Source organism: Coffea eugenioides, chromosome 7 (genome assembly GCF_003713205.1).
Source record: "Coffea eugenioides isolate CCC68of chromosome 7, Ceug_1.0, whole genome shotgun sequence".
NCBI lineage: Eukaryota > Viridiplantae > Streptophyta > Magnoliopsida > Gentianales > Rubiaceae > Coffea > Coffea eugenioides.
Genome location: NC_040041.1, coordinates 1520043 through 1539243, shown reverse-complemented (window position 1 = coordinate 1539243; position 19201 = coordinate 1520043). Strand labels below are relative to the sequence as shown.

Sequence of the window (19201 nt, the reverse complement as noted above, 5' to 3'; positions counted from 1 at the left end):
TGGCCGGGGAGTTTCGAGCGGAGTGATGGAGAAGGTTTTATAGGGGGTTTGGGATTTCTTGTAATGACAGTTAATTATGGTAAGACCTTAATCTTATGGTCGCAGGTTAGTGAAATGTCGTAATTTACATATAAATAATCAACACAGTATTATAATCCCGTGATTTTCGCAATTTTTTGTTTCTTTCTTTTCTTTTTTTTTTGCAAATCGTTTTTTTTTAAGAAGTAAAAAAATTAAATCGGGTTTCTAATTTTTTTAAAAAGTAATTTCTAATGTTTTCTCTATGAAAATTAGTCTCTTTCTCATTTAAAGTTATTATCAAAAGAGGTTTTTCCTTATTGTTCAAACACTTGCGGAAGAAGCTGTCATGGTAGATTAGTATTGTTGCATTTATGACGTGGGCTATCTCCGTGAATTAGTGAATCGGTATGATTCTTATATCAAAAAATTCTTCTATCTTACTATGCTTGTATTAAGTGGAATCACAGAGCATAAAAATCCTTGACCTTATTTGTAGCATACTCTTTGTGGAAGTGGTGAAAAAGCAATAATGACTTGTGCAATTTGTTCCCTTTATTGGCCATTCTTTTCAAATTATACGAAATTATGAGGTTCACTTTTTTTTTTAAAAAGGAGGCGTTCTTTCAAACATATTACAATTACATGCTTATCTAAAAAAATGGAGTCTAAAGTTCCCATATGTTCTTTTAACGTATTGTTTCAAAAAATTATTTCAAATAATTTACTATCCAAACATATTCATTGTTCCAAATATTATTTAAGCTAGACGGCTTTCATCTGAATAAGCAAGGGCATCTTGAGTTTTGACTTGACATTTGCACACAGCATGAGAGAAAACCGAGGAAAGTCAGTCAACAAGAAAACATATGAAATAAGAAGATTTGAAGTAACATGCACATGAATAATGAAAACTTTCGTGTCATGTGCCCATCTCTTCTAAGTTGAACGCCAATCACCTACGCGCGATGGCATCTTTAGTCAGATGTAGTTTTCAAATGGAACGACCACTTAAATGATCCGGAAGGGTAACAAGTTATGGGGTTAGAATAGATCAAAATGTCTATCTCGAGAGGGATTGAATAATGGAAGATGCGAGTGTATGATGATGTAATAGGGCATTTTCTTCCCTGAGTAATTAAAAAGAGATTATCCACAGATGACCAGTAATTAAACAAAGATTAACAACCACGGATGATTACATACCAGGAAAGGATACAGCTCGCAGCCTTTAGGCTTTACCAAAGCAAACCCACTCAGTAAGGTCAAAAAATAAAAATAAATAAAGAATGAAAGAAAGAAAGGTACAGCCACAGCTCGTAGAGCAGGTAGTCATCCTCATGGTGACATGGTTTGACGTGTAATCTCGGGAAGATGAATATTCAGGGGAAATCTAGCAAGCTTCCATTGACCACTCTCTCATTGACACCTCACCAGTAACGGTTAGTCGTACGATATTGCAATGAGGAAAACTGGAAAATTCTCTACTCCTGGCCCCATTCTATGACCTTTGTAGCTATTTGCGCCTCAAATTCTTGGACAATTGAATGGCCTGACATTTGTCGACCCAATTTTTGTTAAGTTTTGGACTAAACCAAAAAAAAAAAACGGAAAAAAAAAAAAAAAAAAAAGTACAAGATCTCCAAATGCGGTGCATCCTTGGTAATTTCCACAGTCAAATATTATATTAGCGTGAATAATAATAATGTTTCAATGATATGTGATTTTCCACTAATCCAATGAAAAAGTTATCATATGCGCTAGTTTTTCATTGCAATGACATGGACATTTACAAGCAGTGCAACACAAGATTCCTAAATTCCTGGTAAGTGCACTACAGATAGTGTAGAATTCCATTCATCAGGTTTCTTATACTTTTAAAGGATAATTTCAGAAACCTCTCATAAGGTATTTTTTTTTTTAGGTTTTTTTAAATTACATGTGCATCCTTTGCCGATTTTAAATGATACTACTAACATCGACATTCTAATAAAATTCTCTTGTTTGCCATGCTTATATAAAAGATGGATTTTTATATTTTTTTCCCTTTTTCCTGTTTATTCATTTCTCTTTATATTTCATCATAAAATCTGAAGAACTATTAATATTACACCAAACCTCTATGTTGATCAAACGTCAAACTGGTAAAATTTTTTGATAACCTTTAATGTAATCTAAATTTTTTGTAGCTTTTTTTTTCTAGGTATCAAATTTAAAAAATTTTGACAATAACCTAAAAACAAATAGGCCAAAATCGCAACCGAACTGTGGTAGTTCTACCACATAACTGGTTCACAACCTTTAAAAAAATCAAGATAATGCTTTCTTTTCAATTTTAAAAAGAATCTATATCTCCGATAAAAACGTTATAAAAAGTAGCCTATTATAGCGATAGATTTATTGTTACAATTAATTATCAAATAATAAATATTGACTTAAAAAACTTGGCACTCATTCATATTATATAATGATACTGCATTACTTTATAATTGTTTAGACGAATAAAATAAATTTTATAAGATAAGTGCACTTTAGGGTATTAATTATTTTTTACCATAATTTAAGGTTTGGTTACCAAAATATCTCAAACAAAGTAAGTATAATTTTTGAAACTTGAAGAGAACTAACTGAAATACTTAGAAACTTTAGGAAAGGTTACTAAAATTATCCCAATTTTTAATGGAAATAGAATTTCCCAATGATTATTTCTTAAGTACATCCCCTTTTCGTCCTTTTTTTTTTTTAAAAAAAAAAGGTATGTCCATTTTTTATGACCCTTAGAATATCGCCCTTGTAAAAAGTTGCAGCCCAAATTGAGAGTATTTTGAATAAAACATTGTAGGGCTATGCACCACTCCAAATTGATCCAAGTAATCCCAATGCCATAATCTCATTACTTGGAAGATTTTCATTCCTTTTACAAGATTGCTTCTACAAACACTCATTATTTAAATAGCATATTATTTAAAATAATTATTGTAGTACTTTTTATGATATGATGTATGCGAGATAAAAAGTGATAAAAAGATAGAAAGATGTGTTGAAAAATGTGATCATGTTGTAAGTAAATAATTTTTTGAACAAAATGCCTATCTAAACACACTCAGTACTAGTATTATGGTAGATTGTTTTTTGGTTTCCACATTCATTAAATGAGTGTGTTTAGATTACACATTATTTCTATCTTATTTACACATATTGACTAACTTGTATCATCAACACATTTTTCAATCATTTTTTTATTCCACATATATCACATCAAAAAAGTGCAACAGTATTTTTTCACAAAATTATTTCAAATAATTTACTATCTCAAAAAATTGACTTTTTAGCACACAAACCTGTCTTGAGAGATTTTTTGAAACTATAAGGGCGCTAAGTGATATTAAGGCAAACCTCAGGGGAGATTTGTGAAATTATCCCAAATTGGTGTTGTCAACTTGTCATTCCTTTTACTTTTGTTTTTGGTTTTGCCTTTTCGCGAAAGACCTTTTCCATTCCCCAACTCAAAGACGTGGCAGTTTCCTCTCTTAACAACGCACAGCTCCTGCTTCTTCTCTATGGCGGCCCCTTATTCGCCTTCCCATTATCGCCTATGCATTAAACCTACAAAAGTAAAGATACGCAAATTTCAGAATACAAATAAACACCTTGCCGTTTTAAGGCCGTCCTCAGTGGCCATAGAAACTTCTTTGAAGAAGAAGGTTAGAAGGGTCGGGGCATCATTGGTGACTTTGCCAGATATTTTGGTTTTGCTGTCACCGTCAAATATTGTGGCCGAGACAACATTAAACTTTTTTTTATAGAAAAGGTCAGACGAGTTTGCTACCTTTTAATCAGTCTTTCAGGTTGACATAACTTTGTTCTCTTGCCCATTATTGATAGTGGACTAAATACTTTATTTCAACCGTACCCTGGATAAGGGATCGCTAATCTACTGGACCACTGTATACAGCATTGGCACATTAAAAAATACACGTGGAATCCTATTTAATAAATTGGTATTTTTGCTTAAATGTTTGTTGAATGATATCTGAAATAGGATGCGCTTATTTCTCAGATATTTAGTGATAATTTTAGCTTGATTAGTGTCTTTTTGAGTGTCATACATTTAGAAAGTCACATGGGTTTGTGGGATTTGAGATCCCTTTTGTGTGTCGACAATTTCAGAGCTGTTTTTCATACTCAGGTTGGTGTTTTCAGAACAGCACATGTTTCTTTCAGTTGGATTTGAGCTCATAATTCTACTGTCTTCCCTTGACCCTTTATCTCTTTGCAAGTGGAGGTGTTGCAGATTGTGAAATTGGTTGTCTTATGCATACTTAATTTTCTTTAATTGTTCTTTTTCTTCTTTCTCTGGTCATTAATTACAGGGCATTGTCTTGTGTGCCGTCAGAAAGATATTTACCGAGATTGTTCTCTTTTATAAGTTATGGATATTGCATGACCTTTTTAATAGCTGAATGGTAAAGCTAGGGAAAGATTAGCGTTTTACTGAGTTATCATTACATTCTTATTTCCAACGCTATGATACGAAAAGGTTAACCCATCCATACAAGGCCCAGAAATTCCATAACAAGCACCCCTCCTTAGAGGCCGACGTCCCCGTTGGCCTGGTAATTCGGGGCTCCCCCTTCTTCGAGGCAGAGTCCCGCGAGACTCGAACCTGGGACGTTGGGGTTATTTGTCTGGCTCTGATACCATTGATACGAAAAGGTTAACCCATCCATACAAGGCCCAGAAATTCCATAACACGCTAATTCATCACTAGTTGAAGTCAGATTATATGTATCTCTTTATCTAATGCGTCTCTCATTTGCAAGTTATGCATAAGAGACTGCAGATTGTTGAGGTTTTCAGGTTTTACAAATGTATAAATGTAGAATTATTTTATGATTACCAACCTCGGACTTGTGATTTCTAGAACAGTCCAATCTTTGTTGTTTCCGACATTCATTAGTATCACATAATTACATGAGAATCTCATGGTCGTTATAGGTGGAGGAGACAGGTTATTATTTAGGTACTTATATAAGGCGGTGGGGGGAGAGAGATGTTCTTTAGATGGCGGGGCAGGGATGGAGGGCAATATGGTACAGCAACCCAGCTGGGTAATGGGGAGAGGAAGGATCCCTATGTCAAGACTCAAGAATATTGTTGCCCTGTACTGTAAACATAGTGATGGTATTACATGTCTCAAGGTATCTATGTTGGATGTACAATGTACATGAAATAGCTAGTCAATTGATGCCTAATGATACGAGGTTACCGGCCTCAATGCAACAATATGGAGAGCCAACCTTCAGGAAGTGCAAGATAATGGCCCCCTCTGGCATCGAATGCAGTTTTAGTTTCATAGATGGTAGAATGCTGACTTGTATCTTGAACGATGGTGATAGGCTAGCACCTATTTGCATGTTTCACCAAACAACCACCTCGTATCTTATACTAAAATACCTGGCTAGTATGGATGCTGGGAGACTTGTTTTTGACTTCAGAATCAATTGTCTTAACTTTCAAGGGTTCATGTATTTAGCTGTGTAAGATAGACTCAACAAATTCTTGTAGTACTTTCAGTCCATCATGCTGTGTCTGTGCTTAACTGATTTCCCATTTATCTAGGGCATTCTAAGACTGGAGTGGGGAAATTTTCCATTCAGAGGGGACTGGTTTTCACACCTCTACCAGCCATTGATAAGATACCAGAACCACCAGGTACAATTGCTTTATAAATTGTTCAATCTATTCACAAATTTTACTTTGTTATGCCCTTCTCTAACTTCGTGCTTATTACTTTTTAGGGGTAAAAAAGAGCTATGAGCTTATTGAAGTGAACACAATGATGTGTTTTGTAAGCATATAAAATGTTGGAAAAGTATATCTGGGAGTTGGAGAATGAAAATAAATTGACTTGAGAAAAATTCCCTATATACATGCGATATCCAGTATAAAGGAGTTTATGAATTTGTTGAGTGTTAAATTAAACAAGCAAGAATCTTTGATCTTCAAAAAATGGTTTGATTAGACTGGTTCACCAACTGTTCTCTTGGTTGACTCGTCTTGTTGGCCACTTTTATCAGGTCTAAGAATACTGCTAGTTAAGGAATGGTTTTTCCATCCCCCAAAAGTCTTAAAGTGTGTTCCTGGATGAAAGTTGTTAGAATGAAATCTGATCATAGTCCTTGTTGGAAGATAGGATCCAGAACATTTAACCGTGTGCTAACCAATCATACTATTGCTGCCTGCTAGCCGTACTTGTATAAAAATTGGAATTACTCAGAGCTAACTTCTCTTTTCTGCTCACAAAGTCAATTTAAAAAATCAGTGTTAGTTAGATTATGCATTAGCGAGCTTCTGGGTTAAATGCAAATAGTGGTGCCAAAAGGTTGCTTTCATGCTTGAAGCATTAACCAGATGCAAAGATAATTTCTGATGTCAATGTTTTATTCATTTTGCTGTTTTTCGAGCCCTTAACCATGTTGAATTCTTTAACCATTTTTCCTTGTGCTTGGAAATGATCTTTGTTGGGCCTTTAGGTTCACCTTAGTCAGATCAGATCAATGGATCATATATCTTGTATTTGGTTGCAATAAGTTTTTTTTCTCGTGATTTTATCATTTTTCCTGTGAATTTTCAGCCAGTATCAATCTTAGCTGCTTCGTGCACTTTTGTGGATTCCTTCAGAATAATCTGACAATTCTGTTAGTCTGCTGTGCCCATGTGTTGATATTTAGCAGAGTAGAATGAGAGAGGCCCAGCTTGGAACACATACTGTGAGAACTCATGGGGTTACATTGGCAAGAAAACATATGCATGACTGGCTCATACTGATGCTTCTTGCAGCAATAGTAGTTATTCTCAATGTCATCAATCCGTTTTACCGCTATGTTGGGAAAGATATGATGGCAGATCTCAAGTATCCAATGAAGGAGAACACTGTTCCTGTATGGGCTGTGCCAGTAAGTTCAGTCATCATTATCTAAGTGAATCTGTACTACCGTCTATGAGTATATGAGTTGGTTATGTGTCTTATTATCCTTTCAATTTTCCTTTAAAACCAAGTAGGTGTATGCCATCCTCTTGCCAATGGTCGTTTTTCTACTCTTCTATTTGCGTAGACCAGATGTCTATGATCTTCATCACGCCATTCTGGGTAATGAATGTTTTAAGCATTGTGCTGTACAATGGAAAGTACTCTGATTCCGGTGAAATTACCTCCCAGACTGTTACATCTTATGTTGCTGGCAAGTGCAGGGCTCTTATTCTCTGTCCTGGTAACTGGAGTCATAACAGATGCCATAAAAGATGCCGTTGGCCGCCCTCGACCAGACTTCTTTTGGCGTTGTTTTCCAGATGGAAAAGATGTACACGGCTGTTGGACTTGGTTTTCCATATCTTTAATGAGAAGCAGCCAGTGGTATTCAGTTATTTCTTAAAGACAGTTTTTATTAGTCTAATGTTGATATTTGTGTTGCCTTTTAGGTTTATGATCAGTGGGGAAATGTAGAATGCCACGGGCAGAAAGATATCCTTAAGGATGGACGCAAAAGCTTTCCAAGTGGGCATACTTCTTGTGAGTATAATCCCATCTTTTTTGTTTGTGCAAGTAAATCTACAATAACAAGCAAAACCATGTTCATGTGTATAGCCTGTCTATAACTCATATCTACCTTGCTTGATTTTTCTTATCGTCCTAAGCAATGAGTTCTTTATGTGTTCGTCAAATTATGTGAGATATTATGAAGGGGCAGGAGAGGTTTGAAATCAACACGAGGTCAAGCTGTGTTCTTAAGTTGTTGTCTATGTTGACTCGGTCGTGACTTGGGACATCTGTAGGGTCATTTGCTGGTCTGGGTTTCTTATCACTGTACTTGTCTGGGAAAATTCAAGCATTTGACCGTAGAGGCCACGTTGCAAAGCTTTGCATTGTTTTCCTTCCCCTGCTTGTTGCATCTCTTGTTGCCATTTCAAGGGTAGATGACTATAGGCACCACTGGCAGGATGTGTTTGCTGGAGGTCTCATAGGTTGGTTTGTCGTGATATATTTGTCTTTAATTAGAAAACTTGGACACTGTACTTTCTAAGGCTGTGGTTTTTAACAGGTCTCATAGTGGCCATGTTCTGCTACTTGCAGTTCTTCCCACCCCCATATCATGTGGACGGTAAGCTGCTATTTCCTTTTCAAATGATGGTAACTGATCTCCTTACTGTCATGTTAAGTTAATGGGATTCCAATGTATATAATAATCAGATCGTGTATGAGGCCTTTTTTTTTTGGGTAGTATACTAGGCTGTTTTTGAAGAAGATTGGCGTCGATATGATGACTTTAGTGCAGATTTACCCCAGCGCCTGTTAATCTGTTGCTGTAGGTTGGGGGACGTACGCCTACTTTAGGGTTCTGGAGGAAATACATGCCAGCACGCAACCAACCAATGCTCTGAATGCAGAAGCTCAAGATGAAAACCACCAAAATGAAAGCAACAATGCATCCATGGAAATGTCTTCGACTGCTGATCCTGGCACAGCAGTTGAAGATCTAGAATCTGGTCGGAGAGAGACTTGAGCATTTTCTCTGTAGTTATTAGGTTGAAAATTTTGTTGCTTAGTGGTTTTAAAGCTGGAGGAGTTGATACAGTCGTGTGTGTGGAAAAATTTTCCCACTTTCCACCTTGAATTCACGGTTGGATTTTTTTTAATGATTCCCAATATAAATATGTTTCCAGCCATTGCATGACATGAGGAACATGAAGTGGTGAGCATCTCACGGGATCAGCAGATGCGCTTCAGGAGCCTGGTAGTGGCACTGGCAGAGTATTTCGTTCATCAATCAAAATGCTAATTTGGAGACGCTTTGCAAGTTGTACGTTTTGAGTTGCTACGAGTTGTCCGTCAAAGTTGCTACCTTTGCGGTCTTTTTCTCGGTTGCTTTATATTGTATAAAATGATTATGAACAAAAGTTACTCTTTAAATGATTATGAATTTTAACTTTTTTTAGTAATTAAGAAATTTATAATTAAAATAATACAAAAGCAATCGATCGAAAATATCACAAAAACTGATTATGTAAAATAAGAGTTAAAATAAAATTTCAAAATCAGACTTAAAAATAATTAATGGAGATCAAATTCACAATTATTGAAGTTGAATCAGTTAGCTAAAATAATCAATCAAAAACAAGTTCACAATTTCACAAAGGAGAGTTGAGATTGAATCAGATTCTATAATTGATTAAAATAATCAATAGAAAACAAGTCCACACCGAGTTGAAGGTGAAAGTACCAGCATCAAGCCTTCAAAATTTGAAAAACTCTCCATTTCTTAAAAGTTCGGAAATACCCCTTTGGCAATTAGCAACTTGTAGTACTCGTCCTTGGACCTTCGATCCAGTCTCAAGCCCACTATCGTCAAATCATTCAGAAACCCTAAACCCTCCTTTACCTTCCCAGCTTCCCCGCTTCCGCTTTTCTCATAACTATCCCCACATCCTCGTACGACGCCCTTCTCCCCATCTCCCCAACCCCCCCATCACTTCCGCCATCCCCGCCGGAAATGAAGTACAACCCAAGAGTCTCCAGCTCACGCCGGAAGAGCCGGAAGGCCCACTTCACTGCTCCCTCAAGCGTGCGCCGAGTGATCATGAGCGCGGCTCTCTCAGCCGATCTCCGCAACAAGTACAACGTCCGCTCCATCCCCGTCCGCAAGGACGACGAAGTCCATGTCGTCCGTGGCACCTATAAAGGCCGGGAGGGCAAAGTCGTCCAAGTATACAGAAAGAAATGGGTCATCCACATCGAGCGGATTACCCGGGAGAAAGTCAACGGGTCTACGGTCAACGTCGGAATCCACCCCTCCAATGTTGTGGTGACCAAGCTTAAGCTGGATAAGGACCGTAAGGATTTGCTGGACAGGAAAGCTAAGGGGAGGGCTGCTGATAAGGCTAAGGGGAAATTCACTGTGGATGACGTCGCTGCTGCTGCTGCACCCTCTCTTCAAAACATCGATTAAAAGGGATTGTTTCTCTTTTTTGGTGCCTTAAATTTTTGAATTTTGTATTTTCAGCATTGTTGTCTTTCATCAATGGAAAGAGTGTTTTTATTAAATTGGGATGCGTTTGTTCTCAATTTTGTACTATTTCGTTTCTATAGCAGGATTTAACCAGAAGATACAATGAGTATTTCACGATTAACGTAATTTCCCTTTCCCAAGTATTAGAATTTGCCTTGCGTGCTGCATAGTCTTTACTTCTAGTTGTTTAGGTTGCTTTTGATAGTAATTGCACATTTACTTCTAGTTGTTTAGGTATGTTGCGAAGGTAAGATTATTTGTAGGAATGTTGAATGGTGTTGGGTGGAAATGGAGATCTGTGAGTAGCTTAGACGGAAGAGAATTTTTACTAGTATAATTGTATGGTACCTAGTTGAAATGTTTGGTGAACAAAGAAACTTTGTTGGCCTTTTACTAGATTTCACGGGTTCGATATGTACAGTGAATTAGTTTGGTGTCAACCATTGTATTAATACATGTAATCATACTAGCCAGTATTGCAAGGTTTAAGGTTTCTTTGGAGTGTTATGAATTGAAGCTTTTTCTGCAACTTTTGTAACTTGAGGTTTTCTCATGATTTGCTGCCACTAATTGAGGACATCTCCTACCGTCCTTGTGTTGTTGTTAGCCCTCCCTGTTTGTGGACTTTAGGAACTATATAATCCTCCCAAAATCCTGTGTGTTGGTGTATCTTTTTCTCATATATATATATGTGTGTGTGTAGGAATGTTGATTATGGATCATTGAAGAAAACACTTTGTGAAATTGGCTTTGTTTGTGGTTGATGCTTTGTGATTTTAGAAAACATATTACTTCAAATCTTGATTTGACGGACTGGTATTTGAGTGCTAAGTTTGCTAGATTCAATAGTTTACTCTGTTATAAGGGAAGGATGGTTTGTAGTTGTTTCTGGTTTACATAACATCAGTAGTTTGCAGGGTTTACACATCAGTCTTAATGTGAGTGACAGGATATAGAGGCCAACCTTCATCCATTCTATGTTCTTCTTTTCTATCTTCAAAAGCTTTTATTCCTTGGAATTGATGGTCACACTGTCTGCAGCAGTGTATTAAATGGCTTCTGCAATGAGAATTCTAGCATTGGAACAGTTTTTTGTTGCTTGCTGAAATGTTTATGTATTTTGTGTGCTTGATGGATTGGCTTTCTGATAGAGCCATTCTATGTTCTGTGTTGTGTTTGTTGTGGCAGTTTTTAGCTTCTAGATAGAGCGTTTTATAGGATGTTTTACTTGGATTAGGAGTTGGGGCTGCTTCCGTTGCTGTTAGACCTTAAGAAAGGAAAGGATTTTTGATGTAGAAGAGTTAAATGTACATGCAAATAATTGAACTGATTAAAAATACTGATAGTGCCACATTGGTCTATCTGGCTGAACAAAAGAACTCTTGAGCCGTCCTTGGGAAAGTTAGTTGCTGAAGGCACTTGTTTCAGAGGGACAGCATAACGAGTCTCTAGGGCCTGAATTGGCCGCCGACCGGGCTGTTATGGTGTTTACTTCCACATTTTTCTGCAAGCTGGCCACGAGACCCCTTTTCATAGCAATCATATACTGGTGGTAACATGTTGAAGAAACTAGTGATTGATTCCCCCGCCCCCGGGGGTGGGGTGCAGTTTGATGTTCTATGGAAGTTCGTCAGCTAGAAATTTATTCAGAAGTTGGTTTACTTCTAACTTGGTCACAAATTATTCTGTTAATGTGATGATTTGGCTGATAAATAACACGTCAATATCAGATGGAGTGGAGTGCTCAAGCAATTACTACCTGATTACTGCTGCTCGTTTTGGTAATTTGAGATTAACGTGATTATGGCCAAACTCTTTAGTCGTGCCACCAGTATTTTATCAGTTGGAGCTTGTTGCCAAAGGAATTAGAATGCATTTAATATCGACGAATGCATGTTTGAACTTTTACCTAGAAGGCCTCCTCATCCACATCTGAATTTGCTAAATTCGTTTTTCAAGATCATCAAATAGGATTGTTGTAGTCGTGACCGGACGTCCTGGCCGTAGAACAAGAAAGAAAGGCTGGTGTTCACGTAACTTTATCATGAAAGGGTTGTTGTCTACAATCCAGATTCAGCCGTAAATTCATAGTCATAAAATGATGAGTTAAAGTGCGTCCACCACCACAGTCAAGACTCCGGCAGTAAAACTGCCTACAAATGCCCAAGATTGGAAGGGGAAAAAGAAAATGCTATTAGCCAAAATCACACCATCCGGGTTCGTCGACACTGATGTTTTGTCAAACAAAAGAACAGCAGAAGTTCAAATTCTACTTGTCTTGACAGGAAACAAGAAACAAACAGAATCCAGGCGACAATACAGGAAATCAAATCAGAACAAGGATTGGTCTCTTGGACTTCCTCTTAGGCTGGAAAAGCTGAGATCTTAGCGATTGCAGTGTGCGGCCAAATCCAATCCCTTGCCCATACCCAACACCAAATCCAACGCCGCACCCAATTCCAAACCCGAACACCGTTCTGAGGTAGTTCCACATCGACCCACCATTACCAACGCCCACCCCTCCCACCATTCCCATTCCCACCCCAACACCACAACCGACTCCAAAGCCAGCTACTGGACCCACCTCCCACGCTTCTTCTATCTGACGCCCACTTTCGTGGAGGAAGTCTGTCATCGATAATCGCTTGTCATCGTGCTTTCCGCTTTTGCCACCGATTCCCTTAACTTTCCAGAAGGAACTGCTGTTTGCCTCTTGTAAGCCATTGAAGAAGAGCTTTTCGCCATCCATTCCTGGTGAGGTTCAAGCTGGGTAGAATATGCGAAGAAAGTAAGGTCACTTTGATTTCTTTTTTTCCCTCTTTCGGTCCACAATACAAAGGTCAATGTGAAAATGGGCTCGGAAGTTTGTCTACAATTGCACCGCAATAGATTTTTGGGCTTCAACATTTTGGGTCGGGATAAAGCCTGCATTCGACCCACACTCCTAAGTCCTAAGAAATTAGTCTTCAGTTCTTGGGCGCAAAATTAATGAGCGAGAAATTTTTTTTTTTTTTTTGCCAAATACGATAGATAGACCTACGTACATTCCATATTATAGAGGAGGGGACCTGAAGAGATTCGAAGAGAAATCAGAAAAGATTGAACCACCAATCCGTTCAAGTGAGTGCACGTCCGGTAGTCACTTGAAGTGGCCTGCCACATTTAGTGACAAATTAATGCGTGAGAACGGGGTTGCGTATTCTTTGCAGGTGGGCGGTAGTAAAACTTATTATTATCGGAGTCATTATCGGAGCGGATGAAAAGTCTCTAGCTCAGCCGAAAAATGACGAAAACCATGCCAGGGAGGGACATTGAGTCGTTGTGCTGGTAGCGGCTAATAAATTTCAACAATTTACTCCCAACCGGCAACCAACCTTCTCATTTTCTTCTCTATCTCTACTGCTCTATCCTCAATATTTATTAGCTGCATGTTTCGCATGGTACATAACAAGTAACAACAACGAATCCTCATTACATATGATATAGTATAGTGTTTGACAAAGTAGTAATGAAACGAGACAAACGTGTAATTATGAAATTCCAAACAAGATTTATGTAACACATAATACATGACACCACCACAGTAATGATGAAATGATGAAATTTCAGACAAGATTTATGTGCTAAACATCATACATGACGCCACCACCGTGCCATCAGTAGTAATATTTCTACTTTATTATACAGAAATCTCGATGTCCGGTTGCCGAAGTTGAAACTTTAAGGTTTAGAGGTCACGTGTTCTAATTGCCTATCTCCTTTTCCGACTTTTTTTAAAATTTCACCATTTTACTGTTAAATTTTTTTTTGAAAAAAAAAATGTAGTATGCATTACTGATTTAATTTCAGTAATGTGGAACGACTTCATACCACGAGTCCTCTTCATTTTGCTGCAAGTCACAGGTCAATATCGAGTATCATAGACGATTTACCTAAGGGAGTTGATTCTTTACTATTAAGGACTATAGTTTCATTTGGACAGCTAATCTAAAATTTCAATTCTTTTTTCCGGAAAAAATTTAGTAATTGATTTCAATAATATCACGTTGACTGCGGTCCATTTTGTTCTTCAAATTGGCCTCTATAGTCACCAATGAAATCGCGTATTCTACCGGATCCCAAGTACACAATTTATGATTAAGAATAATCCCAGCTAAAAATAAAAAATAAAGCCACTGGCCATTTGGTCTAGTGGTCATCACTTCTTTGGTGATGCTGGAGGTCAGGGGTTCAACCCCTGCCTCCCACAAACCTGCCACTTTAAGTGGCTGGTCTTCTGCCCCCACGGGATAGCTCGAGCGGTCCGCTCCCCCTCCTTATGGTATGGCGACCTTCCTGGCTTGTCCAGGGTTCGAGTCCCACACAATTTATCTGAGTTGCATACCACATGTTGGTTTTTGCGTGTTCTTGAAGGTTGTTGAAAGTCTTTTCAGACTTCCATTGAAACTATCGTAGGCCTGACTTTAGTAATATTTGGTGCTTAATTTATCAGTTTTTTTAACATTAAAGTAACAAACCAAGTTTCACTGGTCAACAAATTGGATGAACTTTACAAGCCATACGCCATGCGAAGGTCCAAGGCTTGATTTAATTAGGAAAGGCATTAATCAATCAAGTAATTATGAAATCTCTATGTCGACTGCTACTACCGATCGAGTCTTCCTCTATTTCCCTATTTCTCCTTGTAAGTTACTTATAACGCTTGAAATCTACCCTTGAACCAAAACGAAGAGTAATTATGAAATCTTCTTCCTTTGTAAATGTTGTTCTAATACCATGATCTCGATACCTTCATTAGCAAAAACTAACATGTTTTTACCATCAGATATCGTGTAATCTATTAAAGGTGGCGAGAAACCGACCCGAGCATTATCTTATCTCCTTGTTTTTTTTTGGTTAGAAAGTCCCAAGTAAAATTAAACAAGAAGAGCCTGAAACGCGGATGAGACTTGTTCCAGTAGTTATCTCGAGTTAACAGAGCTTTCTTGATTAATTAACAATTGCATCGACTATTTCAAATTACAGAGCAAGAAAAGAAGAGATGCGTCTTAAGTAAGTATACTGCAGGCCCTTGTTTTTTTACAATTACAAGTACACGCCACATTCAGAAACAGGACGAAAATTCTTTTGTCGTTCTCCATGTTCTTCGTTGCTGCTGATTTGTCTATTTCAGTAGTGTTTCGTAGAAAACATACTTCTATTCCCGCTTCAACAATAAAAGAGTAAGCAAGATTTTTCTTAAGCATCCGCCAAATACAGGGATCTCCTTTAATTGGCCATGCATGATAATTGATTGTGTTTTTTAAGTAATAATTTTTCATATTTTGGAAATCAAAGGTAGCATTTGATTGAGAGGAGTAGAATTTTCATTTTTGTATTTGAAACTAGAACATACTTGGGAGCATATGAATAGTACTAGTATCTAATGAAACCGCAAATATAGACCGTGTCTGATTAGTGGAGGCACTACACCTCCTCCTGTTTATACATATACACACATATGTATATATATATATATATATATATGTGTGTAACTGCAGCAGTCTAGTTCTTAGTGCATCTCATCATCATTTTTTAAACTTAATTTTAATGATGAAGGAATCATGAGCTAAGCAATTATGAAAGGTCAAATTCTCATATCGAAACGAATGCTTTTTTCATGAGCTATTGAGGTGAGTCCCAGTCTCCAGTCTTTACGTCCGTTTGAGCAGAGAAGATCCTGATAATCTCCGTCAAAGGTTTACTTTTAATGGGCGTCAAATGAAGAATTCCATGCTCCGCACTTATAAGACAAACACGCAACTCCATAATCTTAAGCGCTTAAAAAACTTCAGAAAACCAATAAATGTTAAAACCGACTTTGTTGACCGGCCGCTTACGCTTACCAACTACTTTCAGCGGGTTGCCGAGCGCAGGACTCAGGAGGACGTCTCGCATAATAAAAGAAAACCATCCCCGCTTGCTACCAAGAAACAGACCTCGCCAACTCAAAAGATTCCTTTTGCTTTCATATAAATACTATCAGCCTTTCATTCCCATCCCTACGATAATTAAAAAAGCCCCCCAGTTACCAATCAAACCTTCCCTTCCCTAGTGTTTCCACATACAACTGAAAAAGATGAAGTTGCTTGCTAATCCATTTAACGGAAGCCTGAAGAGGCAATGGAGAAGAAGGAAGAACTATCACCGAATAAACGGATCGAGAAGGAATGTAAAGATTGTGAAGTTTGGAGGGCAGGGAGAGAAGAGGGCATGGAAGATCAGAGCAATTCCAAAGTTGCGTCTCAAATTTGCTTCCCCGCTGAAGCTCTGGACCAAGTTCAAGAACGCCTATATGAACATGATGCTTAGATTGGCTGGCAACGTCGGGGCAATGAACAGTGGAAATGATTTTGCCGGAAAGAGGATCCCAGAGGCTCGCCCGGTTCCTGTAACTTATAAAAATAGTGAGTTCGAAAATAGGCTTATTTATGAGATATACAAATCTCTAGCGGTTTCCATGGAGATGGATTCCAGGTAGGGCTACTGGCCCAGATTTTCATCTTTAATTTTGTCTTCCTAAACGTGGGTGAAATTTGATATTCAGCTTCTCCATGTACAAAGCGCACGAATTGTCTGAATGTGAATTTTAATATAGACCAATGAGGTTTATTTTCTTTAATGAGCAGAGTTATAATTTTTGCAGAGATTTCTTGTTCCATTTTGCTATGTAATATTTTAGCGTTTCAGTAATTCCAACTCCGAATGGTTGTCCTTCCTTTGAAAGGGATTGATTATCACCCTGGTCAGGAAATGTCACATTAATCGACTGTACAACCTCCCATAGTGAGTGGTATTGCAAGCATATATAGGAATTAGGATAAGAAAAAAGAAAAATTAATACCGAGCTTTGTTTTATGGGTCTCATTTTCATGCAATTTGTAATTAGGTGGAACCAATTTGGGCCAACTTCTTTCCTTCTTTCTTTCTTATTTTTCTTAAAAAACACTTTTCTATTTGTGAGTTTTGCTGTATTTGTTTTCAAATATCTAACCGCCATTTTAATGCTCTAATTAAGCTCTAGCTACTGCCCAACGCTTTAGGAAATTTTCAGACGTTGCAACCAGTAAACAAGAGAACCGTGCCTAGCTTTTAAGAAGGGGAAACGGGTTATAATTTATATAGTAAATGAAAACCACAAACGTCTCTTTGAATACAACGTACAACTACTTTCAACTATCTCGATATCCAGATGCCTATATGAAAGCTATTTAATTTGTGGTTTTGCTTAGCTTGAAAAGATATGTTAGACAACTAAATTGGGTAAATTCTCCTCCACACATTCTTTTTTTTTTTTTGTTTCTTTAATAGTATCAAGTTTCAGACATGTCCTTGTGGTCTTAATAAATACCACTAGTGTTCAGCTTCTTTGACAAGAGTTTTTTTTTTTTTTTTTTAACGGCAACGGTAATATTTCTATAATCTAATCTAGGGGAAGGGAGCCTAAAGATAGTATGTATAAGGGTCTAATAAGTATAAAAACCTACTAGATCAAAGAGATATTCCTGGCATCTCTTTTGAATTTTTTTCAATGCAGGTAAGGTTCAAACCCCTAACAACTTCAAGACGCCTATACATCCTCAACTCCTTGTTATTTTCGAGTATGTTCAGCCCTACTGAAAACTATTTCAGTTTAAATGTTTATGCGACAGCTGAAGCTGCTTAACCAATCGAGTCAAGCTTGATTATCAACTGTTTTTAATGTCCAACCTATTAAAAAACAATTAAACAAATTTATTCTTTAATTTATAGGGGCAAGACCACCTAATAAAGAAATTTTGACGTTCTTAGCATCAAAAAAAGTTAAATATACATCTTTAAGGATGGCGCGAGATGAAAGCCCTCCTATTAATAATCAAGGCACAGACTGGTATCGAAATACTTAGACAAACTCCCAAAAAACTCCCAAAAAACTCAGATTCCAAACAGCCCCAATATGTCTATATCTCTTAAATTAGTGTCAGCACAGATCCAAGTATAATCATGTCAATTTTGACCAAAATTTCTATTGGGCCGTTCTTGGATTTTTTTGGGCTAAACCAGTAACTTAGCCACGTGTAGGACTGACAAAGCACAGCAGACTGATGCAGCCCACGTCTTAGAATAGTGTTCAGTCACCTTCCTCCACTGAGGTCTCCTCCTGTACAAACAGATTCTATCCCCCGGTGTCGGTCTGCAGCTTCTAAACCCCCGCGACGCCAACTCGATGCTAATTTCTATATCATAATAATTAACAAATGATCGAATAAAGTAGTAACCAAGTGGTGAAATTTGAATAAACCATCATCGATCAGTAGTAGAGAACTTCCAAGGATGCTCACCATGAAGAAGAAGTTGCTGAAAAGAATGATTGATAGGGTAGTAGGCTGGTGTACAGGACTCCCATCGATTAAGTTTTCAAAACTGGTTGCCTTATGATCAATGGGATGAAATTGTAAACAGTGGAACAAGACTGCAGAGCTAGCCTAGCCTCGAGTGAGGGAGTGAGTTAGTTAAAGAAGTGATAAGGAAGCAACGACTCTCTACATCCCTCTCTGCTGAAATGATTAGAGAGACTTTATTAATTACTTATTTCCCATGAAACCATTAGTTAAGTTATTCTTAATCCAACTCAACTCATCATCATCATTCCACTTCACTGACATACATAGTAGTGTATTCTTGCATATCACACCACCCTCCTCCTCCTTCTCATTCTTTCATCTTAAGCAATCTATATCGAACAATTATTCATAACGCACATAACACATAATCGGAATTCTGATGTAATCCACTTCATTGCCTATTTCCAGACAAATGTTACACTGTATCAAATAATCCAAATCCACTTAAATTTTTTTTTTCTTTTGAAAGATATATATATTTTTTTTTTGGAAAAAAAAATGGTCAGAAGAGGCTGAAAGCGCACTAAGTGTTAACTCAGTAGATAAAAAGAAATTCTTTATGTGAGAAAAATGGTTAGGATTTAGGGGACGAGGATCAGGGGGCCTTAACGGTCGGACCCACCTCACGAGTGAGCAAACCGCCCCTCTTCGTCAGTTCTCCTGTGTTTTGTGAAATAATTCCCGCCCGCAGCC

At 37.6% G+C, this 19201-nt stretch overlaps 3 protein-coding genes across 6 annotated transcripts; all 3 read left to right on the top strand.

Annotated features, from left to right (window-relative positions):
- Window positions 1-3729: 3729 nt before the first annotated feature.
- On the top strand, window positions 3730-8713 carry LOC113778193 (lipid phosphate phosphatase 2-like). Of its 4 annotated transcripts, XM_027323508.1 has the most exons (9): window positions 3730-3829; window positions 5641-5733; window positions 6753-6977; window positions 7084-7171; window positions 7273-7382; window positions 7501-7591; window positions 7855-8043; window positions 8121-8180; window positions 8389-8713. In XM_027323508.1, the coding sequence occupies exons 3-9, from the start codon at window positions 6762-6764 to the stop codon at window positions 8580-8582; spliced, it is 948 nt and encodes a 315-aa protein (XP_027179309.1). In that variant the 5' UTR covers window positions 3730-3829; window positions 5641-5733; window positions 6753-6761; the 3' UTR covers window positions 8583-8713. The 4 variants fall into 4 exon arrangements, with proteins under 4 accessions (XP_027179309.1, XP_027179306.1, XP_027179308.1 ...); XM_027323505.1 differs by lacking the exon at window positions 3730-3829 and having other exon boundaries at window positions 5657-5733; window positions 6756-6977; XM_027323506.1 differs by lacking the exon at window positions 3730-3829 and having other exon boundaries at window positions 5662-5733; window positions 6725-6977.
- Window positions 8714-9468: 755 nt separating this feature from the next.
- LOC113777848 (60S ribosomal protein L26-1-like) lies at window positions 9469-10211 on the top strand. The gene has a single exon (XM_027323064.1). It carries the CDS (start codon window positions 9570-9572, stop codon window positions 10023-10025), a length of 456 nt encoding a protein of 151 aa, XP_027178865.1. The 5' UTR covers window positions 9469-9569; the 3' UTR covers window positions 10026-10211.
- Window positions 10212-16203: 5992 nt separating this feature from the next.
- LOC113777934 lies at window positions 16204-16605 on the top strand. The gene has a single exon (XM_027323169.1). It carries the CDS (start codon window positions 16204-16206, stop codon window positions 16603-16605), a length of 402 nt encoding a protein of 133 aa, XP_027178970.1.
- The last annotated feature ends 2596 nt before the right edge of the window (window positions 16606-19201 follow it).